General features: G+C 35.5%; 1 protein-coding gene across 3 annotated transcripts in view; it reads left to right on the top strand.

Moving 5' to 3' along the window:
• LOC149807037 (glucokinase regulatory protein-like) overlaps window positions 1-10,401 on the top strand; it is a 64,847-nt gene extending 54,446 nt beyond the window's left edge. For all 3 annotated transcript variants that reach the window (XM_089960963.1, XM_089960954.1, XM_089960971.1), the window contains exons 14-20: window positions 602-678; window positions 1,152-1,242; window positions 2,023-2,093; window positions 2,745-2,938; window positions 3,303-3,342; window positions 5,496-5,630; window positions 5,864-10,401. In XM_089960963.1, the coding sequence (XP_089817089.1) occupies window positions 602-678; window positions 1,152-1,242; window positions 2,023-2,093; window positions 2,745-2,938; window positions 3,303-3,342; window positions 5,496-5,630; window positions 5,864-5,998 (743 nt within the window). In that variant the 3' untranslated portion in view covers window positions 5,999-10,401. The remainder of the gene's footprint in view (window positions 1-601; window positions 679-1,151; window positions 1,243-2,022; window positions 2,094-2,744; window positions 2,939-3,302; window positions 3,343-5,495; window positions 5,631-5,863) is intronic.
• The last annotated feature ends 10,416 nt before the right edge of the window (window positions 10,402-20,817 follow it).

Here is a 20,817-nt window from a genome sequence, read left to right as displayed (position 1 = left end):
ATTTACTGCAATATAACTCACTCTATCAGGTGTAGAGTTTGATATGGAATTCTCCAGCACAGGGTTGCACGCATCTCCTTAGAAAGGATCTTGCATGGATCACAATAAGGTAGTTATCTTCCATAAATTATTCCCCTTCCCATAAATGTAGCAAGTCTGTGAGCATGACTTCATAAATGTAGCGTGTCCAAGAGCATGACTTAGCATGAAGAAAATGCCTATGAACTGGCTAATCATTCAGTCTGAGAAATATTTTTATCAACATCGAATGCACATAATAAAAAATATAACCACCATTATCTTTAAAAGTTAAAAATGGAGAAGGGGATATAAATAGCTCAAAAACTGGTATCTTTTCCAAGTTCAAACAACATTTTATCAACGTTTAAATTATGTTAAAAATAACCTTGCCTAATCTATACGTCTTTTTGTACTGCTTAAAAAACAGAACTTTAATTTTTCATAGGATGCAGCTGCTATTGAGAAATGATATTGACTCTATTTAAATCATCAACTTAAAGGTAAGTAAAATAACTCGAGTATCGACACAAATAATACATGTACAATGGGTTTCATCAGCTTCTCATTTTTATTTTTCAAGCTTTGGATGATGTCCGAGGTTTTGTTGCTGGTGGATACAGCTTCTTGAGAAATAAGGAAGGTGACCTCTCAAGCAATGTATGTAGATGCAAGTCTGAAATTGTTTACAATATCCACCCCCCCACCCCACCCACAATTTCATTCTTGTTCCTGTATAAAGTCATTAATTAGATACTGCCTCATATTTATTTCTTGAGAACTATCTTCACATTGTCTACAGGTATTGTTACCAAATCAATACCACAAAACTTTGTAAAATTCCAAGCTCTATCTGTCATCTTACACCATTAGTTAATGTACATTTCCTGATTGAGAAATAAGTGAATAAAGAAAAAGGAATGAGGTAAGCCAGGAAATAGAAGAATTGCTTCCATTTTATAGTGTTCAGGCTTCACTCATCCATCAACCATAGTGTCAACCAGGATGGACTTTTATCCATACAGTTTTAGCGCAAATTTGACCTTTTATGGCAAGACATGTGTAGATAAAGCACTTGTCTCAGTGTTTTCATCTTCAATTACAATGTAACATCCCCTTTTTTCTTTATATAGGGAAAGTATTTCAGAATTTCTGTCGGCGACTTTGAGAAGGATATTCTACCTTCCCTGACAGATCAAGATTTAGTAATCTGCCTTAACACTGGTATGACTATTATCTTTATCACCACTTCTGGCAAATTATAAATAGAAGTTATTTTAAATTATACACATTTCAAATAACCTCAGAAAAGTTTTTAAAATCAGGCTGTAATTAATTATTTTTTAACCTTTGTACCATTTTGGTGTATAAACCATTTATTTTTTATTATTGTCGATTAATTTGATGGTAAGTGCTCAGTTTCTTGTCTTTTGCACATCCGTCAGTCCTATTTGTTCCACATCATCATGATGTATTTTATAAAGTTTGTTCATCATGCTGAAGAGCCTTGTGTATAATTCCAGTCTGACACACCAATCATCGACAGTCAGTGGTTTTCATTGTGTTCTCCTCCTCTATGACCAAACTGCACCAACTTCTGAACCATCTAGAGTGAATCATATACGTTTTCAAATTATTATTGTACAGCTGAAGTCAAACAAGTATATATATAAAGTTAGGAACTTAGAACTTTGCTGATGTGCACAAATCTCAATGGAATGTGAGGTGTTAATGGCTGTTATGAAAATTCCTCATCACCGGACCAAGATATTTTACAGACTTAAAATGGAACACGAGTTTCCAAAGTTACAGAATTATTTTAAATAATACATGCATGCTTTCTAAAATTGAATTAAATTGTGAAAGCTTATAGTTTATATCCTGTCAGTCCGATGGATTAGGTTCATTACATTCAGCAGCTAGGACCCATTGTCATTTACTGATAACTATAGCACAGTTGTACCATTTATGATTTATGGATTGCATTTTCCATTATATTTTAAGCTAAATCATTACCGTCTTCAGCAGGCTTGAAGGAGTCTCGATGTAAAAGGGTGATGCTTACATTCACTGAGGTAAATTGATACATGATGAGACAAAAAAAAATGATTTCTAATACTTCCATTTCACTGTTTTTCTTTAATTGGGGTCTTGTGTGGAGGTGCATATTCAATGGTTCTATTGACATGCAAGACTTTAGGATCTTGAATGATTATAGCTGTACACAATGTTGTAGTGATCTCTTTGTCTATGCATTGTTCAATTTTGTCTCACAGAATCAACAACAGACTATATCTTCCTCCACTGGAACTGTGTCGAGTGTGTTTGATGGTTTTGTATTGCATCACTGCCATCAATATACGGAGCTTTTTTAATGATCTTATAATCTGCAGAACTATTACTGCTATACAAAATTATTTTCTATAAATTACAATCAAAACTCAATAGTTCTTAGTTTCTTTTTTATTTTTTCAAGTTCCGGTAGGTTGAATTGATTTTATAGATAAAGTAGCTGTTTTTTAATCATAACCACCCCTACCACAATCTGTGGTATTTATTTAGTAAAAATATATTACACACATCTCAAAAATAAAACTTCACAGTATATGTGTTTGTTGTTGTGTTTCTTGTGTCTCCACATACCATATGATGCTTTGATCATTCATTATGACAATATGTTTGTTTAATGATCTATGTTTGTATTTGCATCACCACATGCAAATCAGCTTCCAGATGAGCAACTGAGTGAATTTGACTTTGTCATATCACTCCGCCTTCCTATCGGCAATGCTACTATGGAGCCATGGCGGCAGCTTCACCACGAAATAGCTACAAAGTGGGTGCTAAATGCAGTGACCACTGGTGCCCATGTACTGAAAGGGAAAGTCTTCCAGAATATCATGGTGGATCTAAAAGTCAGGTCAGAAGGCCAAAAGGAATGGAATAAGGAGTAGAGCAAAATTTACACTGTTGTTCAGATGGTCTCCCATTTATTAAATTTTTCATCTTTTTTTTCTGTTCAATGCAAAGTTAGCAGTGTAGCTCAATACATCAAGGCATATCTTTGCAGCCCCATGATATAGTAAATTAAACATTTCGATGTATTTTATCGGTGTATTTTTACTATTGTTTTTTTAAAGATCCCATTTTTCTGGACTAAATGACAATTTTTTTTCAATTGCATAAAATAGATATATAAATAAAGTAACTAAGACTATCTTAAGAAATTAAACACCTAATTTAGAAGAGATAAATTCTAATATCTGTGTATGTCATTTTTTCAGTAACAACAAACTTTTCCACAGGGCTGTTGGAATTATTGAGGTAGGCTTTTCCTTCTCTTGTTCCTATTATTGTCTCCCTTTTTCTCTTGAGAAATAAACAGTTGGATGGACAGAAAACTGTTAGACAGACTTAACAGTCAACCAGTCAGCCTGCCAAACAGGTGACTAGATAGATAATATATATAACAGACAGATTTAAATATGCCTGTACTCCCATTTAGACCAAGATGTTAATCCCTACCGGCTGTAGAGTACATAATTGGTATATCGAATAAAGTTCTCCATCTTTTTTAAAAATTATAGTTCTACTGAAGCTCTGGATCAGATTAAAAAATTTCTATCAATTAAAATGCTTATACACCTGATAATCTTTAGGATTACAGATATCCCTCAAGTGCGATTTATTTTCACTTGGTATTCCCTTTTAGTCTAACCTACATATATTTTGTGCTGGTGAGTAAATAGATGACATTGCTTATAGTACGTTGTCCTCTTAGTTTTTAGGCATCTCGGAGGATGGTGTTCCAAGCACTGATGAGATTGGGAGAAATAGCGAATCTCAGGCATAGATTAATTTCTAATCCTTGAGCAATTTTCCTTTTAAGGACACACTCTTGGAGGTAGTCAGACATCTTTTTTAATTTCACATATGGAAAGAAGTTTCTCCATCTTTCTTAAAAATTGATTGGGATGGTAGTAGCAAATGCTTATCTTCTGGTTGTTCTGTAACTGGTTCTTCCAGTTTTTTCTTTTGTTCAAAGTCTCATTTCTGACAGTTGTATGTGTTGAGGTCGAGCTGGACAAGATTACTGATGCACTCTTGTATAGACTCATTGGTTTTGGGATCTTGTTGATTAAATTCCCACAGAGGGTTGCCTTCACTTCTGATAAAATATAAACTTAGGGAAGATAATGACTGTTTGGATGTGGAAGCGAACACTCCTGTCTGCTGGGGTGTCCTAGTCACCACCTGTCCCTGATGGTTTCACTACTCATGCAGCTCATCAGAGAGAATAATATGGGTTGATTCGTTTGTTCAACAGATCACTTTGTTGTGTCAGTGTGAGGTTTATATACCCCTTTGTTGCTGGTGATGCCAGTGCAGCCAGTATAGCTACTTGTAAGACCATGTGATTAGTATTGTCGCAACTTACAGTTGTAGTATTCGAGTTCCAGAATAAACCATTGTCCTGTAGCCAGGTTTTGGATACATAGAGAAATATGATTTAAAGAGGGGTATAATAAAGAAATGACTAGCAAACTCTAATGATTTTTTATTTTTATTTACAGAAACTTAGTTCTATAAAGTTAATTTCTGTAATGCAAAATATAATACTGCCAAGCTGTTGTATTGGACAAAGAGCACTTCAGTTTATAATGTCAAGATCACACATTTTGGTATCAGAATATATTGCAGAGACTGCAGAAAAATCTTTAAAAGAAAAAGGGAATTTAAAAAGATTGATCTCATCATAACAGACAGTCAGCCTGCCAAACAGAAGGCTGTTTAGACAGGTAGATAATAGATTAACCAGTCAGCCTGCATAACATATGACTATAAAGACAAGTAGATGACAGACTTACAATCAACCAGTTAGCCTGCCAAAACAGATGACTATAAAGACAAGTAGATTACAGATGGATCCAGTGATATGGTATTGTGTATTTTAATTTATGCATTTTCATTCATAAATACTTACTTGCCTAACCGTGTATACATTTACTGTATTGCGCACACAAGCAGTCACACAGAGTGAGAAAAACTCACAGTGGGCTAATAATTCATATATTCGATCAGGTTCCCACTCTAAAGGTTCTTAGTCAAGCCAAGTTAAAACTGCAGAAAAGTAATGATATACAAAAAAATTATAAAAGCCCATAAACTGTTGAGTATGAAACTCAAGCTCAAACCAAATTCCAAAAAATGTGGCATTCTGTAAATTTGAGAATAATACTATTAGACTTGTAGGCATTTCAGAATCTTCACATTTCACTACATAACAAAATTAACGTATGTATGTTTATTTCAAGAATCGTATCTGATTTTGTATTTGAGCTTGAGTTTCTTCCTGAAAATGTTATCAGAATATGTGGTTTGAACTTCTCTACAGGGGTTGGGGAAGACATCAAAGGAGAAATAATGACAAAGTATCATGAACATCAGTTTATGTTCTTTTCATTTGTATGAATCAGGGGTTGGGGAAGACATCAAAGGAGCATGCCAGAATGTTCCTTCTCAGATCCATCTACCACACAGAACATCTAACACCTGATCAACTAGAGGCTCCCATTGCCCAACACATTAAAGTGGCATCAGCTCAAAATCGGGTAAGATATTCATTTTTGTTCTTTCTTTCTTCCTATTTCATTATATCATATTTAACTACATGTAGTATGACATACTGAATTACAAGCTTACACATGTGGGCAGATTGTGCAGAAAAAGCCATAGTTTGGCAGCCAATTTAGATTGCTAGGATGTGAATATTCATAGAATAAAATTAATGCTTTGCTTTACTGCTGTAGCATTTTCATGATGTGGTATGATATATTTATTTCAGATTGTGCCAAATGCCTTGGTTGCGGCCATTTTGAACTCTTCAATTGAGAATGCTTCCTGCCTACTGGACTCAAAGCCAGTGATCAGGGCAGCCATATTGCAGGCTCTTCATTCTCAGGAGACCAACTTGTCATGATGTAAAGACTCTGACCGTATAGATTTATTTTCAAGTTTAACTTTTTGAAATCTACAACTAATAAGGTGCTACTGTTCGATTAACATTTTCTCAGTTGACATAAGATGTTTTAGCCCTGTGGGGCTGCTCAACAGTTATTATGTACTTTTGAGAGTGATGTATGTAAGGTGAAATTGGTTGCATTTGAAACATGCACAGCTGAGAGAATGTTTGCAATACTATGGCAGGTATTTCTTTGGATATTGTACTTGTGGTAACTGTACACTGACTGTTCACTTGTGCTAAAAAAATATCATCCTGAATTAGTCTCAAGTACACTATCTTTAGCAGTTAGGGAAAATTAATTTTGCCAGAGTAGACAATACCAGCCTCTGAAAGTGCAATGAATGAATTACCAAGTTACACAGTACCTAAGATATACAAGGTCTTTTTTAAATAGCTATATAACCAGTGAAGAAAACGGGTAAATTCTTTTTCTTTAAAATTCTAACCCTATGCAAACTGCGAAACTGTAGAGTGCCAGATGTTGAAGGGCATGTCTAAAATTCACCTTGCAACACACAATATCTTTTTTTTTCTTCTCCACCTTCACACCCCAATTAAAGAAAAAGCAAAATGGAAGTGTTAGAAAGCAATAACATATAACTGATGAGTTACGATGCATATTTCACTCATAACCAAAATATTAAAAGCGCAACAGAAAGAAAACACTTATAATTTTCTTCTTCTCTCATGTCTATGAACAAAACTAAGAACCATTCATGACTCTTTTGTAGATATGAGATGATGAAATTTTGGACATTGTACTGACAGACATAATGAAATGTTGATGGTGTAATGAGATAGACTTGCCTCCAATAACTGATTTACACATTGTCTTGCCATGTTCACATTGTTCCACTACCTCATAAAGATCGTTTGTGTAAACTTTTTGGGAATGTAATATGGTACGATAAGTTTCAGTGAACGAACTTCTGTAATGACATTGGAGGAAGAGTAATCAAAAAACCAAATGATTTTTCATGGTGAGAGAGGCTTTGTGGATGCCACTATCATGAATCATAAAAGTTAGTTTGGTGAATCTATGTGGATGGCCTCTATCATGAATCACATGAAGTTTGTACATGTTAGGTTGATTTTTACTTCATGAAAAGTGAATGCTGTATGGAAAAAAACTTAACAAAATATAACATACGAGTGAGTATACCTGCTTATCACTATCAGTTTACCAAAACATCTTAGTGACATCACAGATTCCTCAGCCTGCATTCCATATCTTCAGACAGTAACTATATCTCCCTGTAAGACAGATATATAAGACTGGTTGCTTTAGTTATATCTTCATTTACTAATCCAATATGGGATTGATGAAGTCAGTAGGGTTTATATCAGGCGAAGAGCATGCCGAGGCAAGTATGGGTCCTAATGACCCCATATCAGGGTACCGTTTCACAAAAAACATGCATCCAAGATTTTCTTACATTGGACATTCATTCCTGATTAAGGGTGTTTTACTAACACATGTATTACTTGAAGTTTCCATTACAATTTCACATAACAGTAAGACCCAGGCAGACAAAAATGCAAAGATTTTGTCTTAAGTATCTATGAGGAGACTGAGAGTCAGGGAGATGGATTATTTTGAGATAGTTCATGACATTCAAATATTAACAGTATAGTGGCTCTTTCTCTAACAAAGCTATTGTTAAAGGCTATTGTTAAAAGCTAATGTTAAAGGCTATTGTTAAACATTTTTGCATGTTGACCATTAAATAATAGCATGTAAAAATTTATATGGATAATGATATACATGTATTTTACTTTGTTGATTAACCCGAAAAATGAGACCTTGAATCGCCAGTTTTAATGAAATTCCATCAAAAATCATGGCAGAGAAATTACCCTTTATATATGTATGCCAGTGTCAGGAAGTGATATAGAACAGAAGTTTCCTACCTTTTTCTGCGAGGGGCTACATTGCAATTTTATTCTTACTCATGTGGCCAGTGGGCATATTTTGGAAAGATAAAGCATTCCAAGATGAAACTTGGCAGGCCAGATTCTGGCCCCCTGTCCATTTGTTGGACTAACCTGATATAGAATATATTGATGTTAATCAAGAGAAATTAAGATGCAGGTAAATCTAATCCAGTAGACTATATTGTGTTCCCGTATCTTCTATTCATTACATAAAACATTATTTGTGTGTGCTTACATGTGACGACGTCAACATTTCTACTCTTTATTGTAAAAGCAGTTATCTTTAGCAAAACAAATGAAAAGAAATCAAGACCGGCCTTACTGTAAACAATCATCTTCTTCTTATGAAAAGTTGTATCCTCCAGAAAATGGAATTAATAAATGCTTTCATAATCACTAATAGGAATTCTTTCACACAGACTCTGTGGTCCTATGATACAAAAATACATTTTAGCTAATAAAGAGATATGTTTTATTAAAAAAATTTAAATTGAAACCTTTAAAATCATGGCTGTTTTATCCACAACAGGTGTACAGTATTTAGTTCAGATTGGATATTGCACAAAATTTTGTTAGTCCCGTTTCCTAAATAATTATCTTTTACTTCTTTTACTTAACATATTTACTGAGCAGATTTGAAAGTTTTAGCCTGAGTCTATATAGTCTATATTTATAATTGCATATCTTTCAACCAGGACATTCAGACATCTCAAAACAGTAGCTCTTGACTCTTTCTTTATTTCATAAATCTTTACCTTGGTAATGTGGTCTTTAAATGGACTGGTTTACAAATATAATGTTAACAAAACAACAAAAATAACAGCAACAAAAGATGAAAATAAAAACTGCATCTTCAATGACACTGACGTGAACATACTAATATTACATGCGTGGAAAGAAGGTTCATAATTTGGGGTGTTCAAATGCTGTTCAAATTTTAAAAAATCAAATGATTGTCTTTTCCAGGTAACTTGTATGCTTCAAGATTGATGATATAGGAAGAGTATAAGTATGCTTTCACTGATTTATTCATTTATCTTCTTACTGTGTGAAAAATGCAAAAAGTTATATATTTACATTCATTTGTTGACCTCAAGTGATATTTGCTCTCTAACAAGGAGTTTATTCAAAAGTAGAAACTTCAAACATCTGTTTAAAAAATGTTAAATAAATAAACTTATTCATGGAATTGTCAGAAAATTTGTACAGGCCTTCTACATATAAATAGAAATATGACAATAAAATTTCCTTCTTCTACCCCAATCTTACAAACCTTGCCTGGTTATGCTGATCATACAAACCTGGTTTTATTTTTTTAATGTCCAATTCCCAACATTTTTAAACTGAAATCAGGTCATCTACACATACATAAAAAATTTCAGCAAAGATTATTTTGTATATGTTGAATGGGTATTGCCCAATGTTTCAAAAAATCTTATTGAGACAGACAGACTTACAGAAGTACATATGGCCTCAACAAATGCGACATGCCCTCATTAATATACATATGCAAGTGAAGTTCGATTGATTTGTGTAAATATGTACCAGATTCGATCAGACTTCATTGTCATTTAGATATTTTGAGAACTTTCATTAGTGGAGGTGTACATGTTTTACAGACACAAGTATGTTTTGTTAAATTTAAGTGATGTGATCAAATTTTCAGAATCTTTTGATCATAGTGATACAGTGAATAGCAAAATAAAATGACTCATTGTTTGAAAGGATCAAAACTTAATAATTGGAGACATGAATCTAATAGATTATTTAATTATAATGCTTTGTATTAGTGTATTGTTATGTAAATCTATACTGTGTGCTTAACATTTGTCCGTGATCATAGATTGTGCTTTAAGATACTGGTAATTTGTAAACAGGATTTTTGCATGAATAACTTTTATCCATGATTGTAGATTGTAAATAACATGTGGGCATAGCTGTTTGAGTTCAGAACATTCTAGAAACAGATTTGTTTACAGTTTGATTCAAATTTTCCATGTGGATGATTCACATCTAAGTCAAGTGAAAATGTTTATAAAGAAGGAATTTCTATCTTAGATCAGTCTCTTTAAACAAATTTTTTATCAGAGTTTACAGTTGTGTTCAGATATAGTTCAAGAGGAATTATTTATTTAAATTATTCAGTGGAATTGGTGCCCATTGACTTTGTATTAGCACATTATTTTGGAATTATTGTGAACTCATTCAAAGACAAACTGGGTTGTATGATTTTGGTACACCAGGGCATTAAAAACAATTAGAATTCATTAGGAACATTTTGTATTTTTGGACTTTTGATAGCACATGTTGGATTATTTGAGATTTAATTTGTTATACTGTAAGTCTCATTTGAATGTTGTAGGCTCACCTGGGATCAGACTTTCTTTAAAACATTTCAGAGCTATTACAAATTGTCCTTAAAATTTCAGTTGACTTTGTTTTTGAATTTTTGTTGCTCCTAGTAAAGAATTTAATTTCACACATTTGGGAAATCTTTAGTGAAACCAGCAAGCATTCACAATGTTATCTAATGTAGATAACTTTGTTTCAGATCATACCCAGGAAGGGTTAGAGTCTATGGAAAAGAATGAGTTACTTGAGCTTGCCTGAATTATGATCTTTCTGAAGCAAAAAAATCATCTTTGACAAACCAATAAAATAAAGAATAATTTGATTCAGTATTTGGTGGGAAAGGAAAATCTGGATATTAGTATTTTGGGTTTGTTTGGTAAATCTCTCTCGAGTTTTGATTGGAAATTAAAGATTAAATAAAACCCAGATGGAATGGAATTAAATTGAAGACTAAAAGAACAGATGGAATGGAAATTAAATTAAAAGTCTGAAAGAACAGATGGAATGGGAATTAAATTAAAGACTAAAAGAATAGATGGAATGGGAATTAAATTAAAAGTCTGAAAGAACAGATGGGATGGGAATTTAGAAAGCTTCAACTTATGAAGGAAATGATGAAAATGCAAATTCAGATAGAGGTGAAAGAAAGACAAATACATACATAGAGAGGAGAGGAAAGAGAAGAGAAATGCAAATTCAAATAGAGGAAATGAAGAAGAAGAGAGATAAAAAAAGAAGAGAGGGAAATACAAATTCATAAAGAGTAAAAGGAACAGGCAACTTCAGGTTTTGATGTTACCAGAAATATTTGGTTAGTAACCCCTTTTATGAAAAAGAAGTGCATAAAAACTTTCTTCACTTTGAATTGCAGAAAATTTTAAACGGTAAATAGTGAAATGTACTTACTGGCTAAGCTCATAAGTTAACGCTTCACTGTCAGTACAACAGAGTGTTGATTATGATCTGGTTAAGGAATATATCTTGAAGGTTTATGAGCTGGTAATTAAGACACTTCAACAAAGGTTAAAGAATTGTGGGGAAAAAAATGGACAAACCCGTGTCAAATTTGCAAGGGATAAAGAACAACTATTTGATAGGTTATGCTTTGCCTAGAAAGTTGATAAATGCTAGCATAACCTCATTTTAACTGAAAAATTCAAGGACTACATCCATAGTGATGTCAAGACCAATCTAGATCAGCAAAAACTGGAATCTTGCTTGTAGAGCTGATGATTGCTTGACTACAAAAGTTTCATTTATCAATAAGTCTTCTTCTCAGCAGCTTTTATACTAAAAAAATCTCATCTCATGGGTACTTCCAAATCTCAATCTGGCACAACTTTTAGAAATCAAACATCTGATAAGACTGATCAGAAGTCCTCATCTTGCCTTAGTCTGAGAAGTCTTCTTGTGAAAGTTATTTGTATCAGACTTAGTTTCAGGACCTGTGACCTGTTGGAATACTGACCTCTTTACTTATTAAATGTATTTATTTATTACAAGAAAATGATATAGCTTGAGATAAGGTTGTGGTTAATCCACTAATAACTGACATGCCTTGTTTGGATCAAAATTTTGATCCTATTGAGAGGGAAATCTCTGATTTGTATCCTGTCTTTCGGAGATCATATCTAGCGGGGGGGGGGGGTGCGTTAGACAATTTTAGTAGAGCCCTCAAATTACTGAAAAAACCTTAAAAATGCGATAAAAACCAGGGAAAAAATGCATAAGGCCCAACTGAAAACATTGACACCCTCTCCCGCTGCTGTTTTTAAAATATTTTATCAAGGCCAATGCGGTATCGTGGTCGTGAGTCATGTAAATTTATTTTGATAAATCGTTACGATTTAACATATAGATTTAATTATAGATTTTCTCCCCGCAAATCAAGTAAATGACCAACTTGGTCAACAAGTTTGAATTTATCCACATTAACAAATCATTATGGCAGTGCAGATAGACTGGATTTATCAGTTCTTGTACAATTAAATATCCTGGAGGGACTTGTGGTGTAAAAGTATACAGAATATAACCTTGCTGGGCCTGATTTGACTTCGTTAAATTTGCCTGGTAACTACCGTCGATTACATCACTTATAAGATTAACCGCTATCGTCGATGTTATATTTACAATTCCCGGTGAAATATGCCGACCATCACTAATGCGGTTGTTGTTATGCTGTAAAATACCCGTCTGTGGAATTATTTCTGCATGCGCTGCAAGTATTTTAGCGTCATATTTAGCATAAATTTCATGAACTTAATTTTTTAACTTTTAGGTTTAAGGCCTGGTAACATAAATCTTTTGATTGGTCTACCGAGATCATAATTTTCAGTCGCGTAATTTCATGTTCAGCTACAATTCTGTGTAATATTTCCAACTGTTTAATGATTTCGTTACTTGATGATATCACGTCAAAAAGATATTCCTCAAGCAGCTGGACTAATTTTTGTTGTTGTATGTGGACACCACTAATATGTGCAAAAACATTTATAACTTCTGTTTCTGTAAGAGCATGTAAGGTACGTAGGGCAAACTGTTCTTTAAGCGCCCACAATACGTATCCGCTGGTTGGGCACTAAAAACCGGGGAAAGGGCTGGGAAACCCTATGTATTTTATTAACTGATAATCCGGAAGTTCTTCATAATATGGAACAAATTCCCAGTACGATGCTTTAATTGTTAAAAGGATCAGATAGAGATTCAGGTGTTGGTGCAGCCGCCGGTGGAGCTATCTCAGGCCAGCCTGAAACACTTCTAATCGATGAAGAATGCATATCAATGGCATAATCAGGCAAATTTATTTATATCGTGGCTGACAAAGTTGGCTTGTGAACCGTTATAGCTGTTTTGGACTCTCTTCCCGTTAACGACTTTATTCTGCGCTGAAATTTATCATTGAGTTGTTCTATTTGATAATTACCCGTTGGAATGTCTACAACCTGTAGTCAGGTTTCCCATCTGTCTTATTTTGATTGGCAAACACCAGAGAATTATTTGAGGTCAATCCACCAAACAATTTTGACCTGATATTACGCCAGCTATAATATACCCGTAACTGGGCTAATGTTATTTCTTTCACTGGAACCGCAGTTGGAAAAATAACACTAAAGTCAGGGTTGGTCGAGCTAATACATATCATCATTTTTGGGGGCTGTATTTGTGACTATCTGTTGAAGTAGTTCCGTCATTATTTAAATTCGCTTTTTTAATTACTGAGTTGTAAATCTCAATCATCGATGAAATTTCAGAATCTGATATCGCTCCATCGTTAAGACTTGTCGATATCAATGAAGATAACCACGAATACGCCATCGATGCCGCATTTAATTTTACCGCATAGCTGTTTAATTTTCGGCTTGTGCACGTAGATATTTTGTCACGATAATATTACAGATATCCGCAATTGAAGTTGCCGATAAACAAATCGTTAGCACTACCGGGGTTGTCATTTTTAACGCGGATAATATCACACCGGCGCCAGTGACAACCGTGGATAACGAATACACAATAACGTCCAAGACAACTACACGTTTTTTATATTTTTTTTTACCATAACTGTATACTTGTCAACAATATATTTTAGTTTTGTCTGCCATTCACGCACTTGATTGTACCTAAAATTCTGCACATTTGGAAGGCTCATTATATTTTATTTAGTAATCAACTGAGGCGTTTCAGCGACAATTTCCACCAGTAAGACACTGCGGTTAATTTTTTATCAGATGATTCCAGTATAAATGTTTCTTCATCTCCGCTATTTAAACACAATAGACGCTGTTCCAGAAAGTGGCCGAGTGGTCTAAATCACTCTCCGTTCGGATCACTGTCATCTCACCTCTGTCTACGCTGGTTCGAGTCTCTGATTCGGCATATGTGGGTAAGTGAGAAAGCTTGCCAGTAGCTTCTCGTGGGTCGGTGGTTCTTTCCGGGGTTTTCCCGGGTTCTTCCTCCACCATTAATACTGGCCGCCATGTATATCGTGTGCTGAAAATGGCGATAAACCCTACAACAACAACAACTGTTCCAGAAAAACTATCGGTTAAATGTCGCCAGGGATACGTAGTGAATATACTCAGTTTTGCGCTGCTGAACACAGCCTTTACACACCAGTGACTTCTGCGGTATGTTTGATAGTGTTATTTTTCTGTGACCATTTTGAGAATCCCGATGACACTATGTATGTGTTGTTGGAAATCTGCTTGTTGGGAATTTTAATCAGGTTAATTTTTTTTGACGTTATAAGGAATTCCACTTATGACATCTAGTTATTTTAATCGTTTCAATATATGTTTTAATATCGCTGAGTTTTGCATCAACAGTCATCGGGTTTCCGAAGAAATCGTCGGCGATTTTATTGAGTTTTTGAAAATTGCGGCGCGTATTTAAAAACATGTTATGGTAAACATCATACTCGGCCCGCAGCGTGGATAATTTAGTTTATATGACATCTACATATCTATTTTGTTTTGGCATCTTCATTAGGTGTGGGATATCTTAAAACGACTATTTTATTTCCATTCATGCTAAGTTCACCCGTCATTATATACCGGTAGATCGTAAACGACCGGCGACACTTTTTGCAATTTCATTTCTAATAGCCGCAATTGATTTATTTGAGCCTCTGATTTTTCCGTTGTTGGTAAATACTGGAATATTAACCGTGGTAGCACCGAGAACAATACAAACTATGTAATTCCATTGGATAATACTTGTTTTTAAAACGCCGTATTTGTCCTGAAAAATAACAACTTCGTCTTGCTCGACTCCAGAGAGATTCATAATATCGGCAAGTTCATCTTTGGTCGCGTAATTTGACAAATCAGTGTCGTCTAAATTTTTCTTGTCTTTGAACGAAGATCTTCCATAAATATCTACCATTATACTTTAAGATCTACTTAAAACGCCTACTTGTATAATCGTGCACGACTTTGTGAGGTAGTAATGTTGATTTTGATAGTGTCGAGTACAGCAATTGCTTCACGACCGGATATTGGCGAATCGGTTATTGTGTTGGTAATGTTGAATACCAGACTGGAGTTTTTATTGTGCTTACTTAATTCATATACCGCTCCAGTGGCCTAGTGGTTAGAGCGTCTGCCTCGGAAGCGGGAGGTCGTGGGTTCGATCCCCGGCCGAGTCATATCAAAGACTTACAAAAATGGTACTAACAGCTGCCTCGCTAGGCGCATAGCATTAAGAGGTTAGTGTTAGGACTGGCCGGCCTGGTGTCAGGATAATATGACTGGGTGGAATATCATGCTACATGTCATCGGCATGATGCCTCAGTGCTGGACATCACTATAAAATGCCACACTGCAGACATCGTAGCGATATGACTGAAAATTTGTTAAAGTACGTTAAAAATCCTAATCACACACACCCGTAAATCATAAATTCTTTTGGTGGAGCCAACCCATACGAATCAAAATAAATAATTCCACGTGGATCAATCGCGCATACAACTCAGTGAGTGGCCGCGCAGGTACTATTATTGAGATTAATATTACCTGTTCCAATATTATTTGGTTTGAAAGGCAACCGATCGCGCATAAAAACACCTCTAAAATGTTTGATAGTGATTTCTTAACAGCATCAAGTAAATCAAACTTTGACATTGGAAAAACTAGCGAATTGTTTCTGGAAGTCTCAGACCTTTCCGTATCGATAAGGAGTTTTTGGTAATCTTAGACCCCGACCGCGTCTTTTTATATTACTTGTCCTGTTGCTTTTTTTAACGCCATTCCCGCGAAGGTTTCAACAGCGCCTAACGCTTTTGCAACGGCGGGGGCTGCTGAAGATATTAACACCGATATATCCGCGGAGAGATTAAGTCGAGTACCAGTCCCTGCCTGCTTGGCATCGTTGAAATGTTTGACTTGCGACGCGGTCAACGACAATTTCTTTTGCCCACCCGCGATTTGATCGCGCTTCAACGTTATTGTCGTTATGCAACTTTTGCCCTGCTGATTGAAGTTTTTTGATTTGACCAGGAGTCAAACTAACCTCGACGTGCATATAAGTCATATAGTGTCATTCGTCCACCGGAGCCTTCAAGCAACATCGTTTTGTCACTGAGTATAACCGCGATTACTCTGTAATTCACTATAGCAATTTTTGTAATATTGGCCTCGAAAATTATATCAACGACGGAACGCCTAAACTAATCTAAATGTTCCACCAAAAAGTAATAAATCGGATACAATGTTGAAAAATCTCGTTGAGATATTTGCAGGCTCTTATCTATATTTTGATCTCGTCCCATAATGATAACAGGCGGTGATACGCACGCACAACATTGTTGTTTTCATAATTCAGCGTTATATTTTCAGATGGTTCTTGGTGGCCATTTATACGCAAAACAACATCAGAGGCCCCAAGTAAGTCAACAATCATTGCACTGCGTAGTTGGGTATTTACACGCGCGACATCATGAAGCGCAATATAAATATAACGTGGCGCCGAAACACCTTTATGCGACGACAACTACCATGTAAAAAGTCAATTGGTGGCACTTGGAAACGCATCTATGGTCATCGTTAATCACGACAACGCCATTTTACCGCTTATGCTCATAAAAGACAACAGTTGTTGTTGTTCAACAAGCGACGGAGTCATTGTCGGTGTCCACAACGCCAATTTTGACAAAACAACTTTGCCGGTGTCTCCCATGGGTCGCCAAAGCGCGTCGTCGTTGGCCTGTTTTCTCACAAGCACGATTGAATGATGAACACCAAATATAACTTTTCTCACGTTACGGCAAATTCCAAATATATGTGAAAGCGGAATCACGCTCGAAAATTGCCGACGTCTCCCTTTAATCATCGATCGAAGAGTTGTAAATCCCAAAGTGAATTCTGGATGGTGGCTGTGAACTACCGGCCATACAGCCGCATCGCCGCTATCGTCGATATTGTTTGGCCGTCTTATTATGCATTTTAAGTTTTCAGGAGAATTGCTGAAATCTTTATAAAACATCATTGACGGACAGGCCGACCTTGAGTAGTCGTCGCTGTAAATAGCCAGTCCAAGTATCGTTGTGGCGACGTCAAAGTTAGTTTGAATCGATTCAATACTTTCCGCATCAATTGTATATTCGGCGCTGTTAAATAACGCCATAATATCATTGTTGACAAAACCAACTTTAACATCATCGGCGTATTCTGTTGTATCGGTTTTTATGATTTCATATCCTGTACACTTAGTTGAATTCGTCCGCGCTGGTCAGGTTCTTGTGATTTTTAAGAATAAAACTTGCAATCACGTACAGATTCATCCTATAGAACCGGCCCAGACATATCAAATGCGGGATCAGATACCTGGTTTAAACAGTCTTATTTCTATTTTTCGGTCTAACACGAAAACCAACTAGCGACGATATCTTTTTCTTGCTCGGTTAGTTTCCGATTCGCAGCTTGATTTATTATCGCGGGTACATCCGGAGCCATATTTTCGGTGCTTGGTAATTTCACCGTGACCGGTTTCACCGGTTTTCGACGCGTCAATCGCGACAGTCTTTCTTTGTTTCTTTGATTGCCGAAAATGCTTTTCCGGCAACATCGCCGACGGTACTGATACCTTCATCACGTATAACATCTATGGCTTTCAGTCCCAGCTTTTTTTGCAATCTGAATCGCCTTTGGAGCTATTCTTCTGATTTAACTTTGTACAACATCCCCGACTCCGTATCTGCGGTAAACTGGTAATCGTGAGTTTATTACCCGGACCATTGCTGGACAGCGCTGGCTTGTATGTATAATCATGTTATTTATTATCTATTTATCTAATCGCGTTATTCTATTTGTCTCTATCGCTGGTGGCAGAAGTGTACAATTACCTATTATATTTTAATTTTGTACACTTCTGCCACTTGTTGCACCATGTGAGATATTTTTGTGTGGGGTAAAATGTCAACACATAACAGTTTATTTTTTATTCTGCGACTTCTATCACCGATGTTGAAACTATCCAAATCACTATATAATAAATGATTATGATAGTTTCAACAGTGAAACCAACCAAAACAACAGTTATTTTGCTATTCTGAGGTCGCTATCACTGGTGACAGAAGTGTACAATTACCTATAATATTTTAATTTTGTTAACTTCTGCCAGTCATGGTGGCATGTGTTATCTAATCGCTGTAGTAATCATCGATGATTTCGTTGATGATAAAACTATATACGTAGGCGTCCATGATTTTCCCTGTGTACAATCTTCAACAAATGTCAGATATCTCATAAATGATTTCGGGAGAATTGTTACCGGTGCATTTTCCTCCGATTAAGACTTCTAGCCACGAAACATCGTCGAGAACATTGTTTGGGCAGGTAACATCGTTAAATCAACTGCCGGTTGCTTCTTGCTGTTGCTGTTGCTGCTGCTGTCACTGTTGATGTTGCTGTTTTTTGCCCGTTCTTCTAAATCTTTAAAAACTTCATTTGCTCGCCTAGCATATAATCTAAAAACTGGATCGCTATCTCTGGCTTTTTTTGGTTATAATATATGCGATATATCCATTTAAAGTAATTTTCGTTGCATATGTTAGCATATTCAGGTTTAAAATATTTTGTTTTATCAAATGAAGCTACTACCGCCTTATAAGGTAATTCTGTCTCTTTGCATTCCTTAATTTGCTCAGTAGCAACATCGTTACATCTTTCAATCAATTAAAGATTTTCTCTTCTTACTTTAGGTTTTGGCTCAAGCTCTTTTTTATATCGGCGATTTCAGTGCGATGAGCCTGGATACCCTCAAGTATTTCTTCGTTGGCGTGCGGAGGTTTCGCGGCCGCTATTTCAACTGCAAGATCTCGCGGAATGCTCAGTTGTTTACGCTAGCGCCGGTGCTAGTGCCGGAAGAAGACTTTCTGTGGCCTTGATAACAGGTTTAAATAACTAGTATGCGCCTTCCGCAAAATCTACTTATGCATGCTGACGAGATTGAAGTTGTTGTTTGACAGATTCGTGCAGGGGAAGATATTTCTTAATTGTTTCCAGTCGCTCTCGAGCTAATCTATCTGAATAAGGTTCCATAATATTATCACACATTATTATTGATATATATTTTCACGTGTATAAGTAAAAACATAAAACTGAATAGTAAACACAAGAGTAAAATCATTAAGTAAAATTAAGAGTAAAATCATTAAGTAAAATAAAAAATAACACTGAATAATAAGCGCAAAGGAAACGTCGTTTCTTGGTCAACTTAACCATGATCTTGCATTTTCTTTTACTTTATCTTTTACTTTTTTATATTATTTTTTTTAAAAATTTTTTATTTTTATTTTTGATTTTACTTAATATACTTATGCCACGCACACCTACATATCTGTCTGTGCACGACGAGGAAAAAATAATAAGTTTATGCGGGGTTGAATCACCGCCAAATATCGCTTAAACATATAAAATCAGCCTAAATATCCTGTATAGAATTTGGGAGACAGCCAACAACAACAAGAGATTTTCCGCGGGTCTTGCTGGAACAATGCCAGGGAAAGATATTACTGTGCGGATGGAAAAACTCAACGAAAAAAATCAGCATAACGCGAGCCAAATATAATACTGCGAATGAAAACTACAATGAGTTGTGCGAGGCCACCAAAAAAAACGAGTCAAACATGACCGAAAAAAGAGAAGAATATAATGTTAAAAAACGGAATAAAAAACCTTAAAGAAAAATCATCCATGACCGAAACCGAAATAGCCGATTGTACTGATTGCGCTCGAGGCAGAACTCGCCGAACGCACCGATAAATTAACAACTCTTCAAACAGAGTTATCCGAATTGAATCTCGCTTACGATAAAATCAACAACGATTTCGTCGGGGCAACCAAAAAAAAAAGATTATGCGAAGAAAAAACAATACGACAAAATAAAAGTCAGCGAAGAAGAATTTTAAAAAGTTATGAATTCGTTGGCGCATATTTAGTCACTGACTACAAAGTTAAGAGATCTGTATTATCTGGTTTTGATTTATCATCTGTGGATTCATCGTTTGCGGGTTGCGATTTATCGTCGGATTTATCTGTGGAATTTAATTCGTCGTCGTTGAGCATATTCGTTAGTGCAAGTGAACAATTAGTAACAGTTCGCTGTAACGGGTATTCTTCACTCAGGGCCGTTTTAACATTTTTAATCGCACGAGGAAGCGGTTTAAATTTTATAAGATCTTTATCGCATATAAACTCAGGTGAATCTTTCATTGTGTTTTCAAGTGCTTTAATTATACGATATTCATTTGACTGTTTTTCTGCCACTGTTTTTATTTATTTCAACTCCGTCATATTCTGCTTCAGTAGAAACAGGATCAAATATTTCATATGGTGTTGTTTCATTTCCTCGGCGCCGTGTTGGCTTCAGTAATTGTTTTAGATCTCAACGCGTTGACTTCTCTTATTATATCATCGGTATTTGTGCGGTTCATTATATTATATTCTTTTCTTTATTTGTTTGAACATTTTAATATTAAAAATAATAGAATG

The sequence above is a fragment of the Sinohyriopsis cumingii genome, chromosome 1 (assembly GCF_028554795.1).
Source record: "Sinohyriopsis cumingii isolate HCF-2022 chromosome 1, ASM2855479v2, whole genome shotgun sequence".
Classification (NCBI taxonomy): domain Eukaryota; kingdom Metazoa; phylum Mollusca; class Bivalvia; order Unionida; family Unionidae; genus Sinohyriopsis; species Sinohyriopsis cumingii.
The sequence above is the reverse complement of the archived record's forward strand: the minus strand, read 5'-3'. Positions and strand labels throughout refer to the sequence as shown.